We start from the raw sequence: 24,579 nt of genomic DNA, 5'->3' as shown, positions 1-24,579 counted from the left end.
GTAAATAAAGTCGGAGCAAGAACACAACCTTGTTTTACACCATTAGTGATTAGAAAGGGCTCCGAGAGAGCATCGCCATATCTGACTTGACCTTGCTGGCCTTCATGTAGCAGGATGATCATTTTGAGGAATTTGCGGGGGCATCCTAGTCGTTCCAGGATCTGGAACAAATATTATTACGACTACGACTACTACTATTGTTATTAAAGTTTATTTATGCAGTGCTGTAAAGTTTGCTTTTTGCCATATGCCACTACGCTGTATGTCTTCTAAATCTGGTACCTCAAAGCCTGTCATGTTACATCTCAGGATTATAAAACAGGTGGATGAGCTCTGAACATTTGTCAGAGGCTAATTCAACTCAGATAAATATAAATTTACTTCGTATGGTTTATTTACAGCTATATTACATGGACTGTATTTTATAATGTATTCTGCATTTTTTCAGGTTAAAAATATATATTTTTCAGATGAATTTATCTTTGGGTGGGGGAAAGACCCATATTTTCCAGATGCATTTATTTTTGGAGATTATCGTACTATGTACACTCTTAAAATGTTGCTGTTCCACTGGAGCTGCTCTGGCTGCCTCCTGTTGCATTCTAGGACTTGTAGTTTAGGAAGGAGGCACTTAGAATATTCAGCCAGAGAGCTCTTAGGCCTCACTGAACTACAAGCCCCAGAATGCAACAGGAGGCAGACAGAGCAGGAAAAGTAGATTAAGAGTGTAGTGCGATAATCTATGAACATTAAGGCTGCATCCACACTGCAGAAATAATCCAGTTTGACACCACTTTAACTGCCCTGCTCAAGGCTATATAATTCTGAGAAGTGTAGTTTGAGACATATAAGCCTTTGCTGTCAGAGAGCTCTGACAGCAAAGTACAAATCCCAAAATTCCATAGCATTGAGCCATGACAGTTAAAGTGGTGTCAATCTAGACACTAAAGTTAGAATCAAACAAGCCATTGTATTCCCTATCGCCATGTATGGATGTGAGAGCTGGACAGTGAAGAAAGCAGATAGGAAGAAAATAGCTGTAATTCATGTGAGATGTGTTGCTGGAGAAGAGTGCAGAGGACGCCATGGGCAGTAAAAAGACCAACACATGGGTCCTAGAGCAGATCAAGCCAGAAATCTCCCTGGAAGCCAAGGTTTAAAACACACTGCAGAATAAATAACCCAGTTTGAGACTGCTTTAACTGCCCTGGCTCAATGCTAGGGAATCCTGGAAGCTGTAGTTGGGCCTTCCCTGTCAGAGAGAGCTCTGGTGCCACAATAAACTACAGTTCCCAGGATCCCCTAGCACTGAGCCAGGGCAATTAAAGTGGTCTCAAACTGGATCATTTATTCTGCAGTGTGTTTTAGACCCAAGATAACTAAACTGAGGCTGCCCTACTCTTGTATGTCCTCCATTTTCTGGTGCCTTGTCCTCCTGGGGGACATATCTTGCCGCCCTAGCCCTGCTTTTCAGGTCCAGAACACACTGCAGCAACAAACCGTTTCAACTGGTAGGGAACCCTGGGAGGTGTAGTTTTTTTGTGAGACACTGAGCCTTGTCTTGTCAGAGAGCTCTGGTGCCACAATAAACCACAATTCCCAGGATTCCCTGGGCAGTTAAAGCTGCCTGAAAGTGGACTATTTTTCTGCAGTGTGTTTGAGACTTCCCTCCCTCAGTAGATTACCATACTCCTATACTCTTCTTCTAGTGCTGACATTGCTCCGGCTGCCTCCTCCAGTTGCATTGTGGGCCTCGTAGTCCAGTGAGGCCTGGGAGCTCTCTGGCTGAGGGGTCTAAAGGCCTCTTCCTTAAACTACAAGTCCCAGCATGCAACAGGAGGAGGAGGAGGAGGAGGCAGTCAAAGTGGAATAGCAACGTTTCCTGAGCCATAACACTCCCCTCAGTTCCTCCTCGCCCTTTCTGAGGGGCTGTCGGGGGCCATGGGGCCTTTCTGGGCCTCGGGGGCCTCCCTAGCGCTGTGCGGGGCCTTGCTGGGCCTGGGCTGGGAGGCCGGGCGGAGGCTGGGGCGGCAGTGGGGGGCCTCCAGGACAGACCGCTGGGTCCTCCGCTGGCTCTGCTTCGACGCCCTCGTCCACGGCGCCCTGGTGAGCGGAGGAAGGTCAGGCCTCGCCTCGCCTCGGGGGCATAGGGCCGCCTTTACGGGGACCGCCGGGCGTCCTCGGTTTCAGCCTTCCATCCAGGAGGATTTCCAAAGGCCCTCCATTTGGAGCATGGCCAAGGAGCCCCTGGAGTACGGGGGTGGGACCCATTCCTGCCTTCTCTCCAGGAGGAATGCCCAAACGCCTTCCATTTTCAGCATCACTCTAAGGCCCTTATCACACGAGCAACATTTGAAGCTAACCCAGGATAAGTGTGAAGGCAATGCGAAGGCAATGCAGGAGCAATCATAGGGTTTCCAGTTTGTTTATCACACAACGCCAAACGCAATCAGGAGCCATCCTAAACACAACCAGGGGTCATTCCAGGGTTAGGTAAATTTGGGGGGAAAGAAGATTTACCTAACCCTGGAATGACCCCCGATTGTGTTGAAGATGGCTCCTGATTGAAACCCCATGATTGCCCCTGCATAGCCTTCACATTGACCCTGGGATAAATTCTGCTCCTGTGATAAGGGCCTAAGAGAAGCCCCTCGAGTACAAAGGGGGGGGGGGCAGCAGAGGTCCTCCTTTTCCAGGACATGCCCTCAGTCATTCCCTGTGAATGAGGGACCTCCAAGACTCCTTGTCACCAACAGGGCCTTGCTCAGATCCTCCCAACCCACTTGAAGGATGATGTTGTTGTGTGCCTTCAAGTCGCTTCTGATTTACGGCAAGTCTATCATGGGGTTTTCTGGGCAGGATTTCTTCAGAGGAGGTTGGCCATTGCCTTCTTCCCCTGAGTCTGAGAGAGTGACTTGCCCATGGGCACCCAGTGGGTTTCATGGCTGAGCTGGGAATTGAACCCTGGTCTCCACAGTTGTGGGCCAGCACTCAAACCACAACACCTGGAGTTCTTCATGGAACGGGTGTGATATGCGTCCCTTGAATGGTAATTCCAAATGATTGGTGCTATTAATATGAACAAGGCCTCACCTCTTGGGCCAGCAGCCATACTAAAACCATCTGGAGCAAAGTTTTTCCTAATAACTATAGTATCTGATGGCATGCTATGTTGCTGCTTGATCACTCTTCTCTAGAATAACTGTTAGTTGTTGTGTGCCTTCAAGTAATTTGCAATTTATGGCAGCTGTATCATGGGGTTTTCTGGGGCTGAGAGTGTGCAACTTTCTCAATGTCTTCAAATGGGTTTTCACAGCCAAACAGGGAATCAAACCCTGATCTCCAAGTTTTGATATAGTCCAAAGCTCAAACCACCCTGACTCTCAGTGTGCTGATAGCTCCATATAGAAAGGATATACATATGTGAAGATTGTGGGTAGTTCTAGATGAGGCCTCATTTACTTAATTTTATAGGGCCTTCAAATGACATCCTCCTCCATTCATAATGCTCCTTTCCCCCAGTGCTCCTTCCATCTTTGTTTGTGGTTTTTTTTTATTATGGAAAATCCCTGGAAAGAAATGGAAGAAACAGCTATATCTAGATTTCTAGTTGCTAACGTGAGGAACTTTCTATCTGGAAAAATGTGTGAAAGAGTAAAAGTGGAATGCACAGATAAAGGGATCAACCTCTCCCAAAAGGGACAAAAGGAGTGCAATGCCCCTCTCATCCTTCCCAATTTGTCTTGTGCTAATAAACAAGCATGCCATTAATAAGGTTATATGTGTTGTTTGTTTTGACCCACAGGAAGGTCCATTTGTTTACCTGTCTTTGAGGGGAAGTGTTGCAAAATCAGATGATATAATTGCTTCACTGTGTAAGTATTCTCTACAAAGAAAAGAAACTATCAAGAAATCTATTTAATACTCTTCATTTGTTCTAGAATATATTCATGGTTTCTAAAAATATTTTGATTTTTTTTTGTTGTCCTGAATTTTATAAATTTTTGTAAATTTTATAATGCTGTAGTAAAATATACTAAATGCTTCTTTAAATACTTCTGCAAAATCTATAAGCGAAGCTTAACTTTTATGTGTTTAAATAGCTTCTAACCCTCATTCTAACCATGAGGGCAAAATTTTAAAAGTTTAATAATAACAGCTTATCATATACTGCGTTCTCACTGTTTTTAATTGAGTTGTTACCTTACATAGCTGCAGGGACCTTGGTAGAATTAACATTCCACATACTCCATCGCCAATTGTTTCTTTGTATAGTTAAACCATTTATTATACACTTTACTATAATTATTTTTTGTACACTCTTACCCCGGGATACGAATGCGCCGCGATACGAAATTTCCGGGTTACGAAAAAAAAAAATAATAAAAAATATTTCCGGGTTACGAAGGTTATTCCGGGTTGCGAATAAAATTTTGGTGCTTTTCGGCACTATTTTGCACCAAATCGCGGCTTTTCCCCATTAGCGCCTATGGCTTTTTCGGCTTACGAAGCCTTCCGGGTTACGAAAATGGCGGCGGAACGAATTAATTTCGTAACCCGGGGGCCGAGTGTATTTTAATTTCATATACCACTCTGAATTTTGCCTCTGCTGTAAATAACCTAAGGGTATCGGATCCTGCCTGATCTTGAAAGATAAGCAGAATCAGTTAGTACTTGGATGGGAGACTGCCAAGGAATACCAGGTGGTATATTTTAGGGGAAGGCACTGCCAAACATACATGATTCTAACTTTCATGCTTAGTTCTACATCTTTGCTCTTTAGGATCTTTTCTAGTTCTTTCATAGCTGCTCTCCCCATTCTTTGTCTTCTTTTGATTTCTTGATTGCAGTCTCTGTTCTGATCAGTGTTTGATCCAACGTACAAGAACCCTTTAAGTGTTTTTATTTCCTCATTGGCTAGGTTGAATTTATGTAGCTTCTCCATGGTCATTATTTTTGTTTTCTGTACATTCACCAGTAATCCTGCCTTTGCACTTTCTTCCTTGACCTTCCTTAGTAGTTGTTCTAGGTCTGTGATGTTTTCTGCTAGTAATATGGTGTCATCTGGTACTTCTAAACTGAAATGGAAGTATAATCGTCATGGGATCCTTAGCGGAGAAGCCCTTTTCTTATTATTAACAGATTAATCCGTTAATAAGAAAAGGGCTGCTTCCCTGATGATTCCATGATGTGATGATAACGCTTTGCTTGTTTACAGGCGCCAGGCATGATCACACTGTGATGCTTCCACCCCATTTTGATGACATTTGGGTGACGAAGGCGCCATGTGTGATAATCTCCTTAGCTCAGTAAACCGACAGAGTGCGTGCCTGCTATTAGACCAGGACCAAAGAGGAGCTGTTTTGTGTGTCTTGTAGGCAGAAACCAAGGCTTGAAAGGATTAGGAGCTTTGGTAATTGGTTTCCCATGGAGGGAAGAATAGTTCAGACTAGAAACAGATAGTTGGGTGATTGCTATAAACCCATCAGACAAAGGGATTGCCAGTGCTTCCTTGCCCCAGGAAGTTTTGTGCAATCACCTTTGGCCATATTCCCCTCACCCTCTTCAGGCACAAAAGGATTGTGCTGGTAAATCTGATGTCTAATCCAGGTGGGCACCCTCTTCCTCTCTGATCACCCTGACCAACTCTTCAAATCCACTAAGAGATCAGACTTCCACAGTGGGGCCAAATCTGGGTTCCTTGTAATATTAATTTGATATTAAACATAACTGGTGATGGGGGGGGGGGGCAAATCTTGGAGTAACACCAGTGTGTGTGGCCCATGATAGTTTATTATAATAATTTTATGATTAAATAATAATCATAATAATAAATTATTATAATATAATTAATTTGAAGTTTATTTATTTAAAGTAGAATTAAATTAAAGCTTACACAAACACTTTTCTCAGAATGGGAGTAGTGTTGGGGGGGGAAGAGTCAAGCATAAAAATTATTTGGTGGGAGAGACATTTTAATCCTTTTCATCTGGGTGGGTGGGGGGTTTGTACCTCATTAAAAGCAAAATCAGTGGTGCAAACATTGGCGTCAGGAATTTCTTGGAGTTGTGGAAGGCAAAGGAGAAAGATCTAAGGAGAGAAAGGAAGGGAAAGGGAGGATGTAGCTAGAAGCGGCTGGATGGCCATCTGTTGAGAATGCTTTGATTGCGTATTTTTGCATGGCAGAGGGTTGGACAGGTTGGCCTTCCCACTTGATGATTCTGCGTTTCCTCCACAATGCTTTTGTTTCAGTTAGACTGTTGGGATGTCATGTCATTTCAGTACCATTGGAGGGAAAATATATTTGTCACAAGCACTGTTGTGTTCATAATGAATTCAACTCTTCTAAAAATGTCTCCACTGCCCATACAGAACAGAACCATTTTAAATACAGTAATTGTGTTGAGACCAGTAAGCATTGAACACTGGGGGCAGGATAGCACTGGCTCAGCCTGTGCTATCCTGCCCCATCTGCTCAGGCCCCTAGCAGAATGGGGAACGTAGAGCCTTGCTGTGTCTCCAGACTGTTCTGAGGAAATATGTGCTTGCAGCTGCAAGTGTTCCTTCTCAGAACACACACTTTCAACACACTCATCTTCTCTGTTCTTCCCTGGTCCCTTTCCATTGCCCTCTTTCTGCCCTTTGCGGCGCCCCCATCACTTGCTAGGGGTTGGCCGAGGACTTAGCATCCACACCGGCCTCACCCCTAGCATGTGACGGGGGCGTAAAAATGGCGGCGCCCTATATACACGGGCGCCGCCATTTTTACGTGCCGGATGCATAGCGTCCGCACGTCGCATCCTGGATATGACGGCGCGAGTAGTGCCTCGTGGCGTCCCATCCGGGGCTCAAGAAGAAGCGCCATTTTGGGGCTTCTTTTTGCTCCACGAGGGAGCCGTGCGGTTTGGCTGCTACGGCTCCCTCGCGGAGCACCCGGCAGCAGCGCAAGACTGCCTGTTTTGGGTGGTCTGTAACGCGCCCTATTTCCTTCACGGAATTCTCCTGCTTATATTAATCTTCTCCCTCAATCTCCATCTTCTTTCTCATACTTACACCTCTAGCTAAACTTATCATCTTTCTCTTCCTTTCTGTCTCTCAGCTCTTTCTCCTTTGTCCTCATCACCTGCAAACAACGCTTGAAGCCATGACTGGGATGTGTTTGATTCTCAGGACTTTAAATTGCCATTAAAATCAGTAGGAATTGCTACACATAAATATGTGCAAATATGATTGACTGGTTCTTCATAATTTCCACTATCACCCCCCACCCCAAATTTGTGCTTATCAGTATCATTATTGGGATTATTGCTATTGTAGAGATGAGAGACAACTCCACAACAAACACTTTGACTGTAAAAGAGAATCTGTGGCCACTAAAACACTGTTAATCAGAGCAGAGTTTGTAAAACATATTTTTTCTTGGAAAAGTTCTTTTGGTGAGAGAACTCCCATGTGTTTGCAAAAGTGTTTAAAACAGAGCTGGGAACTGGAATTTTTCTCTTTAAAGCAAAGCTCAGAAATCTTTATTTGGTTGGGGCTACAACTCCCTTGAGCTGTTAAGTGCAGTGCTTGCAAAGGTGTCAAAAGCAGAGGTGTGCTTTTTTCCTGCTCAATACAGAGTTTGGAAAAGTTGACATCCAACTAGAGAAATATTGTTTATTTATTTTTTTAGTTGAATGCCATGGTCTAAGCAACTGTGAATATTTCTTACTGTATCAAACTTGATAATATCACTAGGGACCACTCCATGTCTCAGGTTTAGGCTCTAAAATTTAAAGAAAAAAAAATAAGTATTTAAAAAAAACTGTTAATAGTTTTTTGAAGGTTTTCCTGCACATGCTACTCTCCCTTAGTAGGATTCTATCTCTCAGGATACCTACAGATGGTAACAGCCCAGTGTGTACTCTACAATAGTCAGTAGATGGAATTAGGCAGAAAGGCAGCCCTCAACTTCAAAGCAAAAGAGAAGTTCATACTTGCAGTCTTCCAAAACATTCTAGAAATTTTAATCTACAATCTCTGTGGGAGCACTCTGATATGTATGACTGCGTTAAAACACACTTAGAAGTATTCATACATTAGTATCTCTGTTTCATCCTGTTTTTATCTGTTTTTGCTATTATACACTCATCCCTCCATATTTGTGGGTTTGATATTTGCGGCTTTGATTATTCACGGATTTGATTAATATGTTCTCTCTAGGAATCTCTAGGTCCTCCAGTGCATCTCTATGGTCAGCTTTAACTAAAAGTTGCACTGAAAGACCTAGAGATTCCTAGAGAAAATACTCTACTAGGCATTTGTAGCTCCTCCAGTGTACTTCTATGATGTTGACCACAGAATTGCACTGGAAGACCTAGAGATTCCTAGAGAGGTGTCCTCTGAGGTAAAAAACATGGTGTTTTTGTTATTTGTGGTTTTTGCCATATTCACGAGGGTCTTATGCTCCTAAGCCTAGCAAGTATGGAGGGACAAGTGTACTTTCAAAATTCTTACATTTTAAATAGACTAACCCTAAGCATATGCACACCCAGGTGAGATTGGTTCTCCTACTTCAGATGTCTCAACCAGCAGCCTTTCCAGCAGTCTGTAGGAGAGGGAGATGCAGCTGGAAGGATGACCCTTCAGAACTAACAAAAAGATTTATTGAGACTTCCAGGCAAGATGGAGCCGAAGGAGGACGCGGGTGTTTGAGCTCTGCTACCTGGTTCTTCGACAGGGGTGGTTCTTGGAGGAACGGGGATGTCAATGACCCATTCATAACCCCTCCGATAAGGGGGTTTAACTCCTCAGTTCGAAGGGGGTTTTCCCAAACGCGGGGGTGTAAGGGCTTGTTTACAGACCCTGACTCCCAAGACGTAAGGGAAACTGAAGCCTCCCACTCCTGTCTCTCACTTTGATGAGGAAAGCGGTGAGCCCTTGCCTTATTAAGATACATGGACAATAAATAGAAAAGAAGCTTGCGAGGACGGTTGTTTATCCTTCAACCTGACTAAAAGTTTCCACTCTTGGAGATTTATCTCAGCGGAGAGAGTTGCTGCTTTACAGCTGCATGGTGCCTTTAAAAATGACTCTCCCCAGCTGTAGCGTTTAATTAGCTCAGATTTCTTCCGTGCAGAGCCCAAACCCCAAGGATCGTGCTGCTGGAGGAACTCCATGATTTATGAGAGAAGAGGTGAGAGGCTGGAAAAGGAGATAACATAACAGAAAACTTGGACACAGTGTGTAGCTTTTTGAGTGTGTCTGGAAGACCAATATATACATTTTTCTTCCTTTTTTCCCTTTGCTTCTCCGTGCTATCTTCTCCTTTCCTCCCTCATGTGAGCGAGCCAGAGAATAATGAAATGAGACTGTGAGACTACAGAGCCTTGGACAAAGGGTGGTTTGGTGGCAAATAAAAGACAGAGCCTGGAGACATAACTTAAAAGACAGATACTGAGACCAGGAAATGAAAAGACGTGAGTTTCAGAAGCATCACTAGTAAAGGAGAAAAAAGCCAGATAGAGGAGAGAAAGAGAGAAGAGATGCGCGAAGTTAAAGAGAGCATTGAGTGGACTCAAACAGAAAGAGAGGACTGGAGATGCACAAGGCTCTTTCTTCTTCTTTTTTTACAGCAGACAGGAGCCACTGCTTTATATTTGCATTGAGACTGTGGGAACTGAGAATCTTATAAAAAACTTTTTTTCTTTCTCTTCTTTACTCCCTGCCCTCTCCTTGCTTGAGTGAGGGGAGGAGACAACTTTCAGGGCCACTCAACACTTTGGTCTACTGATCTCCTCTATCTTTTCCTTAATAATTCCAATTCAGCATCAGCGAACTGGGTGACCCATTCTGGTCCATACTGGAGGAATTATTGGAAAAGGGGAAAGGCTGATGTGAAAAGGTAACAAAGACTCTGGAAATTGTGTGTAACCCCATTGAGAGACCAGAAGGACATTATATATAAGACATAAGAAATAAAGGCATAGAGGGAAGCATCAAAAAAGTGGATGGAAACAAGAAGCGCTCGATTAAGAAAGGGAAAAGTAAGAAACAATTTTATGTAAATATGAAATATGTTACTGGAGGGCGGCTTTATGTATAATTCCCTATGTGAAACCTATGCATCACTGTGTTCAGTTAAATTCAGTGGGAAGTTTTAAGGATTTTCCCGTACACCTAATATAAACACAAAAACTCATATCTGGTGGGGGGGGGAAAGGAGGGGAGAAAGGGTAAAGCTTCATTGGTAGCACCAAGTTAAAGGATAGTAAAAATAATGATACCCTTCTTTCTTTCCTCTTAGAGGAAAAAAGTCAGCTGGAAAGTATCTATCTAGAAACAAGGGTTAACAAGAAGGATTATATTGGTGCTGTTATAAAATTCATTTGTTTTCGCTTAATTGTTGCTGTTCTTTTTTCTCATTTGGTTTTCCCCCCCCTCTCCCTCTGGATATTGCTTTCCCTCCTTTCTCATAATTTGTATCTGTTCTTTTTGGACCGTAAACCAAAGTCTGAGGGAGAGGACAATCTAGGGAAAATGGCAGCTAACAAAAAGACGCCAAATGCAAACCAGCTACAACAGAGAAGAGGCTCAACAGAAGGTTCTATTAAAATAAGTAATCCATCATTACATATCTTAGAAGAGATACGAAAAATGAGACAAGAAATGAAAGACCTTTGACAGGAATGAAAGATGACCTAAAGGAATCAATTCAAGAGATCAGAGAGGAAATAAAAGAGGCCAGAATCGAGATGAGAAAAGACTTTAAAAAGGAAATGGACAGCCATGGAAAAAGAATTGAAAAAATAGCTTCAGAATTAAAAAATACCCAGAAGGAAATTTTAGAGGTGAAGGAAAGAACTAGAGACCTAGAACACATATCCAAAGAACTACAGAGCAAACAAAGGGCACAGCATATCACAGAATTGAACAGTGAATTGAGGTACAGGGACAGATGCATCAGGATTAGAGGCCTACCAGAGAAAACCAATGAGGATCTCTCAGAAAGAATACTACCAGATCTAGCTAAACTCCTATGCCTGAAGGAAGAGGCAGTGGAAATAGAGGTGGACAGAATCTTCCGTGTGAATTCAATACAGGCGAGAGAGAAAAAGATCCCACAAGATGTGGTGGTCTGTTTCGTACGATCTAAAATAAGGGACTTAATAATACAAAAAAACTATGATAGAAAACTAGTTATCGAAGGAAACGAAACAAAAATCTTTAAAGACCTGCCACCTCAGATATTACAGGCGAGAAACAAATATAAGTCATTGACACAACTACTAAATCATTTAGACATCAACTTTAAATGGGAAAGAATCGAAGGATTAACCTTCTTTTACAATCAAAGAAGACATAAAATAGATAATGAAAAAAAGGCCCAAGAAGCGGAGAAAAGACTGAGGAAAGAACATAAAGACAAAGGAGAAGAAGGAAAGGAGAACCATCACTATAAAAGAGAATGGAAAAACAGAAACAACAAAAAGAAAGACGACACACAGGAGGTGAAGAACCATACAAAAAGATAAAAGACAGAGAAGAAGATTGAGATAATAATAAGGAAGACCAGGAGAGAAACAAAGATGAAACTACAGAAGAAAAAAACACTATAATACACAAAGAAAAAGATCTGGAATATCTGTTAGACTTAAGCGATCCAGTAGAGACATAGTTTGGACAACTAAACAAAAACAAACAACAACAAATTGTTGTTGTTTTTTTCTCCCCCCCCCCGCTTCTTTCTTATTTCATTATACTTACAACAATAAACTTATTTTATTCTTACTGAATTAAAGCAAAAGGACAAATTAAAAAGGGGCGGAAGGGGTGGACCAAAAACAACAGGACCAAAAAGAACAGAACAAACAAAAAGGGGGGAAAAACCAACCAATAACAAAAGAATGAAAGTAACTTCTTGGAACGTCAAAGGAATCAATTCTAAGTACAAAAGAAGCATTGTATTCCATTATCTGGAAAAACTGAAGAGCGACATCACATGTATTCAAGAAATAAAAATAAAAGAAAAAGACAGCAAATACACCAGAAATCCTAAACTAGGTACTTGTTTCTCTTCTCTATCCAAAACCAGAAAAGGGGGCGTTGCAATATATGTGAGTAGAAAATACCAAACAAAAGAAATCTTCAAAGATGAAGAAGGAGCGTATGTCGCAGTGGAAATAAAATCTCAAAATAGGATTATACTTGTAGTTGGAATATATGCGCCCCAAAACAATCAAGGAAAATATTATACTTCCCTAAATGAACAAATAAATAATACAAAATACTCGGAAATTATACTTTTGGGGGATTTTAACGCTGTTAGAGAACCCACATTGGATAGGAAATCAAATAAAGGGAAAAAGATTCAACCAAACCAAGGAAAACTCCGATATCTTTTTTTAAATTACAAGAAGATCATAACCTGATTGATGTATGGAGTCATCAATACAAGGGAGCGAGTGGATATACCTTTTATTCAGAAACACAAAATTCCTTCTCACGGATTGACCTATTTCTTGTTTCAAATAAACTAGCAAATGTGGTAAACAACATGGACATACTACCCAAAAAAGTTTCAGACCATAATCCAATGTATTACATATACAGGAAAAAAAGAGGCAATTTAATTGGAGATTACAGAACTCATTATTAGACAAAGAAGAAAACAAGAAGTATATATCTAAGGAACTAAACTTGTACTTCAAAGAGAATAAAACAGATAAGATATCAAATAATATAATATGGGATGCCAGCAAAGCTGTCGTAAGAGGGCTCTTTATCAAGTTGCAATCAGAAGAAAAGAAGAAAGAGATGCAAAGAGAAAAAACAATATCAGATAGACTGAAAGTTAAGGAGGAAGAATGGAAAAGGACAGGCAACAAAAAACTGAAATATGAAGTAGAGGATTTGCAACACCAACTGAGACTATTAGCAACAAAAGAGATAGAAAAGAAGTTGAAGAAGACAAAGCAAATACACTTTGAATCTGGAAACAAATGTGGGAAATTCTTAGCCGCTAAACTAAGAAGTCTTGAAGAAAAAAAGATAATTACAGAATTAAAATATAAAGGTCAAAGAACAATGGACAATAATAGAATAAAGGAGATCTTCAAGGAATACTACCAAGAGTTATACGCAAGGGAGGAAAATGGAATTAATAAAAAAGAAGAAACTCGGAATTACGTAGACAAACAAAAACTAGTACAACTAAAAGAAATAGAAAAAGAGGACTTCAATAAAAATATTACAGTACAAGAAGTATCTGAGGCAATTAAAAAACTCAGACCTAATAAGGCTCCTGGTCCAGATGGACTTTCAGCCGCCTATTACAAACACTTCGAAGAAGTCTTGATCCACCCATTAAAAGAAACGTTCAATGATATAAGAAATTTTGGAATCCCAGACTCCTGGAAAACAGCATACATCATTCTGCTACCCAAAGAGAATAAAGAAAAAGATGACCCGAAGAACTACAGACCCATATCATTACTCAATAATGATTACAAGATCTTCACCTGGCAGAGAGACTGAAAAAAATCTTGAACCGTACAATACATGAAGACCAAAGTGGCTTTTTGCCAAGAAGACAAATGAGAGACAACATACGAATAACACTAGATGTAATCAAATACTTTGAACACCACAATGATAAAAAATTAGCTATGATTCTGCTAGATGCAGAAAAGGCTTTTGATCAGGTCAGTTGGTCTTTTTTACTAGACACAATTAAAAAAATAGATATGGGTACCACCTTTGAGAACTGGATCAAAAGGATTTACACGGAGCAGAATGCACAGATAATAATAAATGAAGAAAGATCTGAGACCGTAATAATAGAGAGGGGAACAAGGCAAGGGTACCCTCTGTCGCCCCTTTTATTTATCTTACTATTAGAAATATTAAATAATCAAATAAGGATGGAAAGAACGATAAAGGGAGTTCAGATTCAAGAACATAGTTTCAAAATGCGAGCATTTGCGGATGATATTATTTTGTACTTGGAAGATCCAATCGGCAGTATAAACCATCCAAACAACATATTACAAGAGTATGGATTATATTCAGGGTTTAGAATAAACCAAGAAAAAACGGTAATAATAACTAAAAACATGACGAAAAAAGAAGAAAAAATATTGCAAGAAAAGTTGGGTTACAGAGTGGGAAAAAAAGCTAAATATCTGGGAGTAGTTGTAACAGGGAGAAATATTGACCTATACCATAATAACTACAACACAACCTTCAAGGAAATCAAGATGGATCTGGAAAAATGGTCAAGATTGAATCTATCCTTCTTTGGGAAGGTGGCATTAATAAAAATGAACATCATACCCAAATTTAACTTCTTGTTCCAAAATCTACCGGTCCTATCCCAAATATCCCAAATAGAAAAGTGGCAGAAAGAGATAAATAAATTTCTCTGGAGTGGGCACAAGGCTAGAATCAGACAAAAAATATTAACAGATAAAAAATATCGAGGAGGCTGTGCGTTTCCCAGCCTCAAAATGTACTATCTGGCAGTCTGTCTAAGTTGGCTAGAAGATTGGTTCAATCTGAATAATGAAAGACTTTTGACTTTGGAAAGCATTCAATTAAACTATGGATTCCATGCCTTTCTGTGGTATAACAAGCTCATAGTAAATAAAGCTTTCTCCCACCATTTTGTAAGGAATGCCCTACTGAAAGCATGGAATAAAATCAAAACAATGTTCTGTTACAAATTACCCTTGTGGGTTTCCCCACAAGAAGCTTTCTTTAAAAGAACCAAATATTACAAGATGGCTAAATGGATAACATACAGAGACATTTTAAATAAAGAAGGAGAACTTAAAACAAGCGACCAACTGAGGAGCGAAATCAATTTGAACGACTGGTACCTATATAGACAACTGGCAGAAAGATATAGATTAGATGTAAAAAATGAAGGAATCAGTAACCAAAAGACAGAGCTGGACACTATCATATCTGACAAAAAACCAAGACATATCTCCAAATATCATGAAATTTTGATAGACAGAGATCTGGAACAAGACACAATAAAGGATACCATGCTGAAATGGGCCTCAGAGTCAGGAAGAACAATTAAGCTTGAGGAATGGGGAAAAACCATGAATGACAGTTACAAATTCACTCTATGCCAAAACTATAGGGAAAACTTCTTCAAGATGCTTCATCATTGGCATATGTCGCCTAATAAACTGAATTTTATATATAAGACCGGATCGAGTGCTTGCTGGAAGTGTCACAAGATTAACTCAAGTTACATACATATATGGTGGAAATGCAAGGAAGCGGAGAAATTTTGGCAACAAATACGTCCAGTAATGGCAGAATCTCTACAAATTCTGATACCGTGGGACCCACTCCTATTTCTCCTAAACATGACATCTGCTCTGGAAATCAAAATAGATCAAGAAAAAACCCGAATAATACTACAAGTGTGAGAATCATATTCGCTAAGCATTGGAAAAGGCCAACCACACCAACAATGTATGAATGGCTTAGCAAACTATATGAGGCTATAGAAATGGATATGTTAACTAACCTTATGAAAGAAAACAAAGGAAAGAATACTATAGATAAGTTTAATGAAAACGAATGGAATGGTATTAAAAAGTACATCGAGAAGAAGCTAATAAAAGGAATAATCTAACTCAAATTAAAACCAAAACAGAACAAAATAAAGCAAAGCAAAATAAAGATTAGCAGAAAACAAAATAGGTTAAACAAGAGAGGGACAACGAATACCCTTCTTATATGTGAATATATGTATATATGAGTGCATATAAATATTAAGGAGCATGGATATGCATGTGTATGTATGGATGTATATGTGTGTGTATGTACATATGCATGCATATATATATATATATATATATATATATATAAAGTTTGCAAGGGAAATATGAGGAAAGAGGAGGGGGGAAAGAGTGAAGAAATAAAAGAGAAGGATAATAAATCAATAGGGAAATATACATCTCTGGGGAAAAGAAATATATATATTTCTTGACATTTGATGTGTTGTAATGCAACAATTATGGATGATAGAAACACAATTATAAAGCATAGAGTCGGGGGGAAAGAATTTAGATAGGAAACTAAACAAACAGGAAAGGACAGAAGTCTAAACAACGTCCAGGAAGGGGAACAAAGCAAGAAGATAAGATACATGTAACTCAATCCTATTTGTGACAGCTTAGGCCATATGTATCATATGTGACCTACTGTACTTTTGTATTGAATTCATTTTGTATTTGTATTTGTTTGGTGTATGTAAGGTATTGTCTTGTTAAATTTTGTTTAAATAAAAACTTAAAAAAAAGATTTATTGACCCGTTTTTTCCTCTCTCTGTGTGTGCCAAATAAAACACATGATTTTATTAACTGTAAGTCTGGAAGTACGGTTTGTGCTATTTTTATTAACTTTATATAAGCTGCTCTGAGAGCCCTGTTTGGCTGAATAGTAGAATTAAAATGCTTTACCTGCACAAACAAATAAATAAAAGTGGCTGTGGTCCAAATTAAGGCATCTTACTTCTCACTTGCCCCACAGTATGGTCTAGACTCACTTTTTGCCAGCTCTTATCTGGAGCTAAATCCAGTGATAGCTCCAACTAGAACAATTACACTGAGAAATGAATGAGATTTACAGAAATTGTGACTAATAAGGCCTACCAGTGAGTCCAGTCTTGGGACCAATGTTGGATCTAACTCCAAGTATTTAATGTATGCCAATTCAGTAATTATACACCATAAGCTAATGGTATATTTAATTTTCTACAGGGAAGGAATATGGCAAAGCAGATGTAAGATGGCTACACTCCGATCCTACTATCGTCTCACTGGAGATGCTAACTGTTTTTTTGGATGGCCTTTTAGCATTGGCTCTCATTTATTCTATTCTCAAACAGAAGCATTACCGGTAATTATTTGTAAAGTAATGAATCTATTTTGTTACAAAAAATACTTCTTTGATATAATTTCTTAATTATTTTGCATTCGTATATGATGAGTGCAGAAGACATAAAAGGATGCTGTTTAATTTCAGGCTTCAAATAACAAAAGCAATACAAAATAGCGGTGGGCTTAACTGTGAAAAATTAATTCTTGTTTATTCCTCTGCCAGATATCATGTAGAGATCATACTATGAAAAATGTGTTAAAGCTTTATGGTGATGTTAAGTTGAAACATTAAAAAAAAAAACCTGGTCAGTCCCTGCAAATCTATAGAGGTAGTTCATAACTGATATTTGAGAAGGTAATACATAAAATTGTTTTGAAGAAAAAATTTGCATTGGGTGATTTTGGTGGTATTTTCTAACCATAATTAGAATTTCAGTGTACTAAAGGTTTAATGTATGTTTCTTGTATTTTCCAACTCCCAATGAGAATTCCAGGGTTCACTTGAATAGGTCCAACAATTTCTGCTTTGGTGCCTCACGTCTTGCACAAAAACAGTATGGCATCTTTTTTGCCCCCTTCCATTATGTTACATTGTCAGGGACAAAATAATATCCCAGTGGCAAAAGGCAATAATTGGTTGAAGCATTTGTTATTTCAACTTGTTTTTGTTTCTAAAAAAAAAACAAAAACAGTTCAGTTTAAATGGTTGAAACTTGGGGAGTTTGTTCAGGTGACAGTACTTCAGAAGGCCTACACTGTATGTGTAGTCCTGTATAAATTCTGCCCCCCAAAAAAGTGAATAGGGGAATAAAGAGTTAGGTTCAGAAGTTTATTAATCTAGCTTTTTGAGACTATTAAGTATTGTAGCTTTCCATAAAGGTAAAAAGTAGAAACACTTTTGGTTTGTTTTTACAATAAATCTAATATTCTCAGACTTTTAACAAGCCTTAATTGAATACAGAGAGAGACTATATAAATCAAATCAATGAATAATCAGATCTGTAAATGTCAAAGCTGCAAATATGGAGGGCTGACTGTACTGAGAAAGCTACAGTAAACAGACTGTCTTCTCTCAAGGGTACCCAGTGATCAAAAATATTTTTAAAATGATTTATTTTTGAAGGCCAGGAACATGTTTCAAATTAAGATTATTAATTTGCCCTCCAAGGACCTTCCCATAGTTGTAATGCTAATGATAAAGGGCACATCTTGAATGTATATGGACTTATCAAGTGCTTATACAAACAAATTACTGTGTAACGTACGATTTTATTTTTATTGCAGACATTTCATACAGATTACGCTCTGTGTATGTGAATTGTATGGTGGATGGATGACCTTTTGCCCAGAGTGGCTCATCGGGAGCCCCAACTTGAACACCAGTAACTGGATGTATCTGTGGGTATATTTAGTATTTTTTAATGGCATATGGGTTGTTATCCCTGGATGCCTATTAATACAGTCTTGGCTAGCCCTCAAGAAAATGCATGATGAACTGTCAAATAGCAAAAAAGACAAATAATGAGGACATTATATGTGTCCAGTAGATGTAAGAACTCAAAATGGAATACCTTTTTTGACAAAATTGGACAGTAGGATCCAGAGTATCCTAGGACTCTTCTATATGCTTGCTGTGCTATCCCCTTGCTTGACAGACTGCTATCAGCATGGGACCAGGTGAATTATTTCCAGCAAGTCCCACTTGGAGTGCCATGCTTCATCTTCCAGCATTTATTCAGACCCTGGCACACATGCTTTTCCCAGTAGACCCGCATCAGTGGTGATGCATACAAAACAAATCAAGGGAAATCTAGGTTACTGGAAAGGTTACTAGGTTCTTGTATTGAGCACTTTGACTTAGTCAACATGGACCATTTTGTTAAGTCTTTCTAGTTATGTCATTTCAGGCCATAGTTCATGTCATGTGGGCAAAATGTAAATTAGATATAACTGTTGGGGGGGGGTTGTAAAAAACAACAGCAGAGTTTTGAGGCATTTAACAAAAGCTTTACTTAACAGAAGTCTTTAAAAACTGAAGCAAAAACAAAACAATATGAATGGCACAGTACACAGCAGTAAAAATTAAAGCACAGTCAAAAATCCTGATTCAGCAGCATGCTAACATTGTCTTACCATTACAGCAGCATGGGGAGCAGTATACAAAGAATGCTCCCATAATCCAGCAGATCTACAAGGTAGTTATACATTTCTAATTGGTTAACATAATCACCTGGTTTACTTAGCTAACTACCATGGCCTACACCTGCCAGTTTACTAGACTCTCATCCAGTCACAACTTAGTATACCTCAACAATCACAACGTGTTTGTTTTTACATTTATGCAGTGGTGGGGCTGTCAATCCAGTGGTACTAGAGGTGAAGACTCTTTAACCTTTCCTTCCAGGATAATTTCCTCTTGTTCCAATCACTTTTTCCCACAGCTGATGTTTGTCTTACAGTGAGTGGAAAGGACTAAAAGAAATGTAAGGAAATTTGATTTGGATAGGGGAAATGATAAAAAGCTTCTTCCATCAGTACTAGTTCAATCAGATTTTTGAGTGTGCCTTCAGATGCTTCAAAGCAAACTCAAAAATGTGTGGAGATGGAGATTCTCGTGCATGGTGATGTCTTCCCATATACTCTGGCACTATTCCTCTCTGATCATCATAGAAACAGTGCAGTAAAATTGTGTTGTCTTCTCCCAAGGCCCCATTCTCACTGGCAGATTTGCCCTGGAAGGAACTGGGCAGATTCGAGGGGCCCCCTCCCGAATCTCTCCATAAGCAAGTGCCCACTACAAATCAGGGGCATTTTAACCCGAATGCCCTCTTGGGGAAATCGGGTTTAACATGAAGGTGCCTGCTGTCAATCAAGCGACCGTCATAGGTGACGTTTGCAGCACTCATTGGGACATCGGAAGTGTGCTTCCCTCCTCCTTTTTTTTTTTAAAGCTAGGTGCCAGAATGCGCAGCTTCTGTCAAATTAAAAACCTCTGGTGTGTGTTGTGGGTATATGGGTCAGTGCAGGTTATGATCTGCCCTTGGCCCCATTTTCAACCCCAAAATGCAAGTTAATGCCATCTCTGCATCCTTGCCACCCCAGAATGCCTCATACACATGTAATAATAATAATAATAATAATAATAATAATAATAATAAATTATTAATCACCTCAGAATGCCAGAAAAGGATGCATTTTTAAAATTTTATTTTTTTGCTTTCCCTAGGATACCCCTGAATTCCTTAGAGACTGTAGCAAAAGCTGTATCAATTTGCCAATTTGCCTAATTGGAAAGAGAAACATTAACATTCAAATTGTAGCATTCATTCGCAAAGGAAAAAAAGTTTTTTGCAAAGTAATCTTCTTGCAAAGGGGTCCTTTCAGCGAGGAAGCCAGGAAATGAAAGGGAAAGTGAACAAGCAGCTAGCCACATTCTGTCTAAATATAGATCTACCTGAAGCAAAAAACATGCACATAGACGGAGAAAAATAATTTAAAAAAAAAGAAAAGCAAAGGGAAAAGTTCCCTGCTGGAGACCAGAGCCTTAGCTTGCTGTGGCCCCCTGCCCTGCCATGAATTGACCCTTCCTCCTGCTCACGTTCTATCTATATACCCATTGCAAAAAACATGCACATAGATGGAGAAAAATAATTAAAAAAAACCAAAGGGAAAAGGTCCCTGCTGGAGACCAGAGCCATGGCTTGCTGTGGCCCCCTGACCTGCCCTAAAATTGACCCCGTCAGTCACCCCATCCACCTTTCTGCCTCCTTTGCCTCCTGTCAGATGCCCCTTTTTTGCATCCTTCCTCTGGCTCCTTCCTCCTCCTCCTTTGTGGGGAGGGAATGCTCGCCCTCTGCCTGCCCTCTGCCCTTAATCCTTCCCCTGAATTTGCCCCAATCACGATCAGGGGCAAGTTCATATTTCGCGGAACCCGTTTTTTTCAAAAAAGATTTTGCCCCAAATCTGGATGACCCGGACTAAAGGGCATTTGCTTGTGCATGCCTCTAGATGGATTGTGACAGAATCAAGGCCAATATGAACTTAACATGTTAGAATTGATTTCTGATCCAGGTTAAAGTGTAGTCTCAATGGGCCCCTTATCATGTTAAATATCCCCTCAGGGCTTTTGTTCCACTTAGTCCAGCCACCTATCCAAAGTATTTTGCAGTTTGCTCCTCTGCTTTGTCTCTTCTGGAGTGTCCATAAAGTTTTCTTGTGCCCTGTTATCTGCAGGGGATGTTCTCTATAGAAACAGAAGACTTTTTAATCTCTCCATAGATATACAATATCTTGTTTGCAGCAACTGTTCCTGTATGCTCACAAAAGCCTTCCCTTCATTGAGCTAGATCTGTTTTTAACTGTAAACTCAATGACTCCTTTAAGCTACATTTTTTTAGTCACAGGTAGAGTATGTGAGATATAACAGTGTCATTTTAAAATAACAGCAACAAAGAATGAGTGTTAACAACATAGATGGCTACTTTCTTCCTAATTTTCTTTGATGAAATAAATGAACCTCACTGCTTATTTTAAGAATAAAATAGGTGACGAAGTGTAGATTTCTGTTTACAGCTGATCTAGATGCTTGAACTTATTTATCTTAAAATCCACAGTTAGGGAATATCTTCATTAGGACCAACTAAAATTTCACAGTTTCCATTTTCTCGAGCACTCTTCTTCTAGTTGAATGGTGAAAAGAATTTACTAATGCTGATTCTCTCTCTGTGTATGCACACAGGTGATGCACTGAGTCCATTTCTCTCATTTCAAACTCTGCCTTTTGAGCCCATCATGGCAACTGCTCTTAGCCTGAGATGTACACAGAGCTGAGCACATTCAGTCTCTTTCACATACACACTCAAAGACTTGCACAAGCAGTGTTTTGGTGCCACAACTTGCCAATTCTATGATAAAGACATTTATCATAGAGCAGAACATTTGTTAAGGGGGATTTACAACTGTTCTGCCCAAGGAGGTAACTGAGTGTTCTCCTGCAATACAGCTGCAGTTTTTTCTCCATTCTTTCTCAGACACTAGACTCAACATAAAAATAACAAAAAAAAAATTAAATAATTAGTAAAAAAATTGCTTAAATATATTGTAACAAGTGCTACATGTTTGAAATAAGAGTAGATTGTAGGAGAGGGACAAAATGTGCAGGACATAAGAGATTAAATTATAATTGACGATTACAAGCATAGTAATGAAATGCAGAATGTTTCAGATGTGAGTTCACAAAATGCAACATATTAAGTTGTCTTTTCTTTGTGTTTTTCAGGAGACTGTATGAATAATAGAATCATACAGTTGGAAGGGACTAGTCCAGCTTCCTGCCATGTAGGAATCTGCTGCTTAAACCACTTGAGAGGTAGTGAATCTCAGTTTAAAAACTTCCAAACAAGGAGAGTCCCCCACATTTAGAGACAAGCTGTTCTATTGTCAAACAGTCCTGACTATTTGGATGTTCCTCCTAATGTTTAGTCAAAATCTCTTTTTTCCCCCCAGTTTGCATCCACTGCTTTGATTCCTACCTTCTGGATTAGCAGAAAATAAATTTGCTCCATCATGTCCATAGTAGTCCTTCAGATTTTTAAAGATGGTTATCATATCTCTTCATAATCATCTCTTCTCTGAGCTAAACATAGCATCAGCCATGGATTCCTGTTTGGGAGCTAAATCCAACATAGAATCATAGAGTTGGAAGAGACCACAAGGCCCATCCAGTCCAATTCCCTGCCATGCAGGACCTCTCAATCAAAGCAACCCCAACAGATGGGCAGCCAGCCTCTGTTTAAAGGCCTCCAGGGAAGGAGATTCCACTACACTTTGAGGGAGTGTGCTCCACTGTCGAGCAGCCCTTACTATCAGGAAGTTCTTCCTAATGTTGAGGTGGGATCTCTTTTCCTGCAGCTTGCATGCATTGTTCTGGGTCCTGTTCTCTGGAGCAGCAGAAAACAAGCTTGCCTTAAACAGGACTATCCCTTAAACAGGACTATCATATCACCTCGTAACCTTCTTTTCTCCATGCTAAACATCTCCAGCAGCCTAAGCCATTCCTCATAGGGTATGGTTTCCAGACCCTTCACCATTTTAGTCGCCCTCCTTTGGATACGCTCCAGTTTCTCAACATCTTCTTTGAATTGTGGTGCCCAGAACTGGACACAATATTCCAGGTGGGGCCTGACCAGAACAGAACAGAGTGGCACTATTACTTCCCTTAATCTAGACACTATACTTTTATTGATTCCTGTTTGGGGGCTAAATCCAACATGTTTGATACCAACAATATTCCATCACTTATGTACATGAAATTGATTTGGTAGGTCTTTTTTAGCTAGGATTAAGCCTATTATCAGTCAGATTTGAGATGCCCTTTCCTGACCCAGAAGTGGAGGTTAGATCCAGACTTTTAAGGGCCAGTGTTTCCCCTGTCATACATGTAAGGATAAGGTGGTAGGCATATCACACAGACAAGTATCCAGAGATGTTTTCTTGGGGCCTCCTAAATGTTGCAGTCCAGAATGGGATGAGAGAGGAGTGGTTTGTGTTCTTTCTCAAACATATCCCACCACTACTCTAGTATGGCTCTGAGGCTGAACAAAGGACAGGCTGTTTTCCTTCTGTCCATCGTGGAGCACAATAGGGAACCCTTTCAGAGGGCAGAAGGTCATGTTCTTGCTACACAAAGTATTACCATGCTCTTAAGGGGGAAAGGACTAACATACTGATGCCAAAATTAAATTAACTGTGGCTTGACCTTGAATCTCACCAATACAGAAGACTACTACTGTAGCAAAAGAGCACACAAAAAATTGTTTCACTTAGATGGAGAACACAAGCTATAGTTACATCTGGAGCTGATGATTGTCATCTTAGTTTGCTTAAAATATAAAATGAGAATAAATGTTAATAAAACAATTGTAATACTTGGTTTCTAAAGATTTTTCAGTAGCTCTGTAACCTGTTACTCACAAATCACTGATCTGAATGGAGCTGCTTTCCCGTGTTAATGCTTTACAGGAAGTTTTATAAATCAAGACTAAATTAATGTTTTACAAGTTTTCTATTTATAACAAATTAATGATATTCTTCAATGAAGAATTTGTGGTGGGTAGGATATTGTTTTCCTTTAATAACTCTCTGTCCTTGAATTAAATACCTTTTGTGATTATTTACACGGTTTGTCTTCTTACAGTTTTTGCCTTAATTCGTTTATGGCCAACCTGTGATCTTCCAGATATTGTTTGACTGCACTTCCCATTATCCTGCATCACTGGCTCTGTTGGTTGACAGCAGTCTGGAGCCCTGCAATACCTTGACATGTTCCCTGCTGTTGCTTTAAACCAGGAGTGGGCAACCTGCAATATTTCAAGTGATATCTGATTGAAAATCCCGCCGCCCCTCACTATTCACTGTGCTGGCTACAACTGATGACAGTTGTGGTTGAATATCATTTTGCCCAACTTTTGTTTCATATTAGCAGACTTGCCTCTTAAAACAGCAGACTCCACTTAGATAGAACCGTCAACTAGAGATTTCAGTCAGTGCAGAAGGAATAAATGGGGGCTTGGAGTAATTCCCTCCTCCCTTTGCAGCCCCTCTGAAGGACTGGGGGACAGGTTTGAGTAGGACAGGGAGACAAGATTGTTGAAAACTGTCCTTATTCCCATTAGCCTCCCTCCCATTGGTGGAAGA

At 39.7% G+C, this 24,579-nt stretch overlaps 1 protein-coding gene across 3 annotated transcripts; it reads left to right on the top strand.

The window, feature by feature from the left end:
* Window positions 1–1,897: 1,897 nt before the first annotated feature.
* Window positions 1,898–24,059, top strand: LOC149313411 (emopamil-binding protein-like). 3 transcript variants are annotated; one of them, XR_016280822.1, is made up of 5 exons: window positions 1,898–2,106; window positions 3,806–3,875; window positions 16,765–16,903; window positions 18,169–19,079; window positions 22,163–24,059. XR_016280822.1 is itself a non-coding variant. In XM_089519062.1 (4 exons), the coding sequence occupies exons 1-4, from the start codon at window positions 1,942–1,944 to the stop codon at window positions 18,404–18,406; spliced, it is 612 nt and encodes a 203-aa protein (XP_089375188.1). In that variant the 5' UTR covers window positions 1,898–1,941; the 3' UTR covers window positions 18,407–24,059. The 3 variants fall into 3 exon arrangements, 1 of the variants encoding a protein (XP_089375188.1); XR_016280823.1 differs by having other exon boundaries at window positions 18,169–22,252; window positions 22,390–24,059; XM_089519062.1 differs by having other exon boundaries at window positions 18,169–24,059.
* The last annotated feature ends 520 nt before the right edge of the window (window positions 24,060–24,579 follow it).

Source organism: Sceloporus occidentalis, unplaced genomic scaffold (genome assembly GCF_023333645.1).
Source record: "Sceloporus occidentalis isolate IW3139 unplaced genomic scaffold, rSceOcc1.0.p SCAF_4, whole genome shotgun sequence".
Classification (NCBI taxonomy): Eukaryota; Metazoa; Chordata; class Lepidosauria; order Squamata; family Phrynosomatidae; genus Sceloporus; species Sceloporus occidentalis.
Note: the sequence above shows the minus strand (reverse complement) of the source record. Positions and strands in the feature narration are given on the sequence as shown.

Excerpts from the sequence above, each read along its gene's own strand:
- LOC149313411 (XM_089519062.1), top strand. The coding sequence starts at position 1,942 with ATGGGGCCTTTCTGGGCCTCGGGGGCCTCCCTAGCGCTGTGCGGGGCC. Across the intron at positions 2,107-3,805 it reads CCCTCGTCCACGGCGCCCTG|GAAGGTCCATTTGTTTACCT; the intron begins GTGAGCGGAGGA and ends TTTGACCCACAG. Across the intron at positions 16,904-18,168 it reads CTCAAACAGAAGCATTACCG|ACATTTCATACAGATTACGC; the intron begins GTAATTATTTGT and ends TTTTTATTGCAG.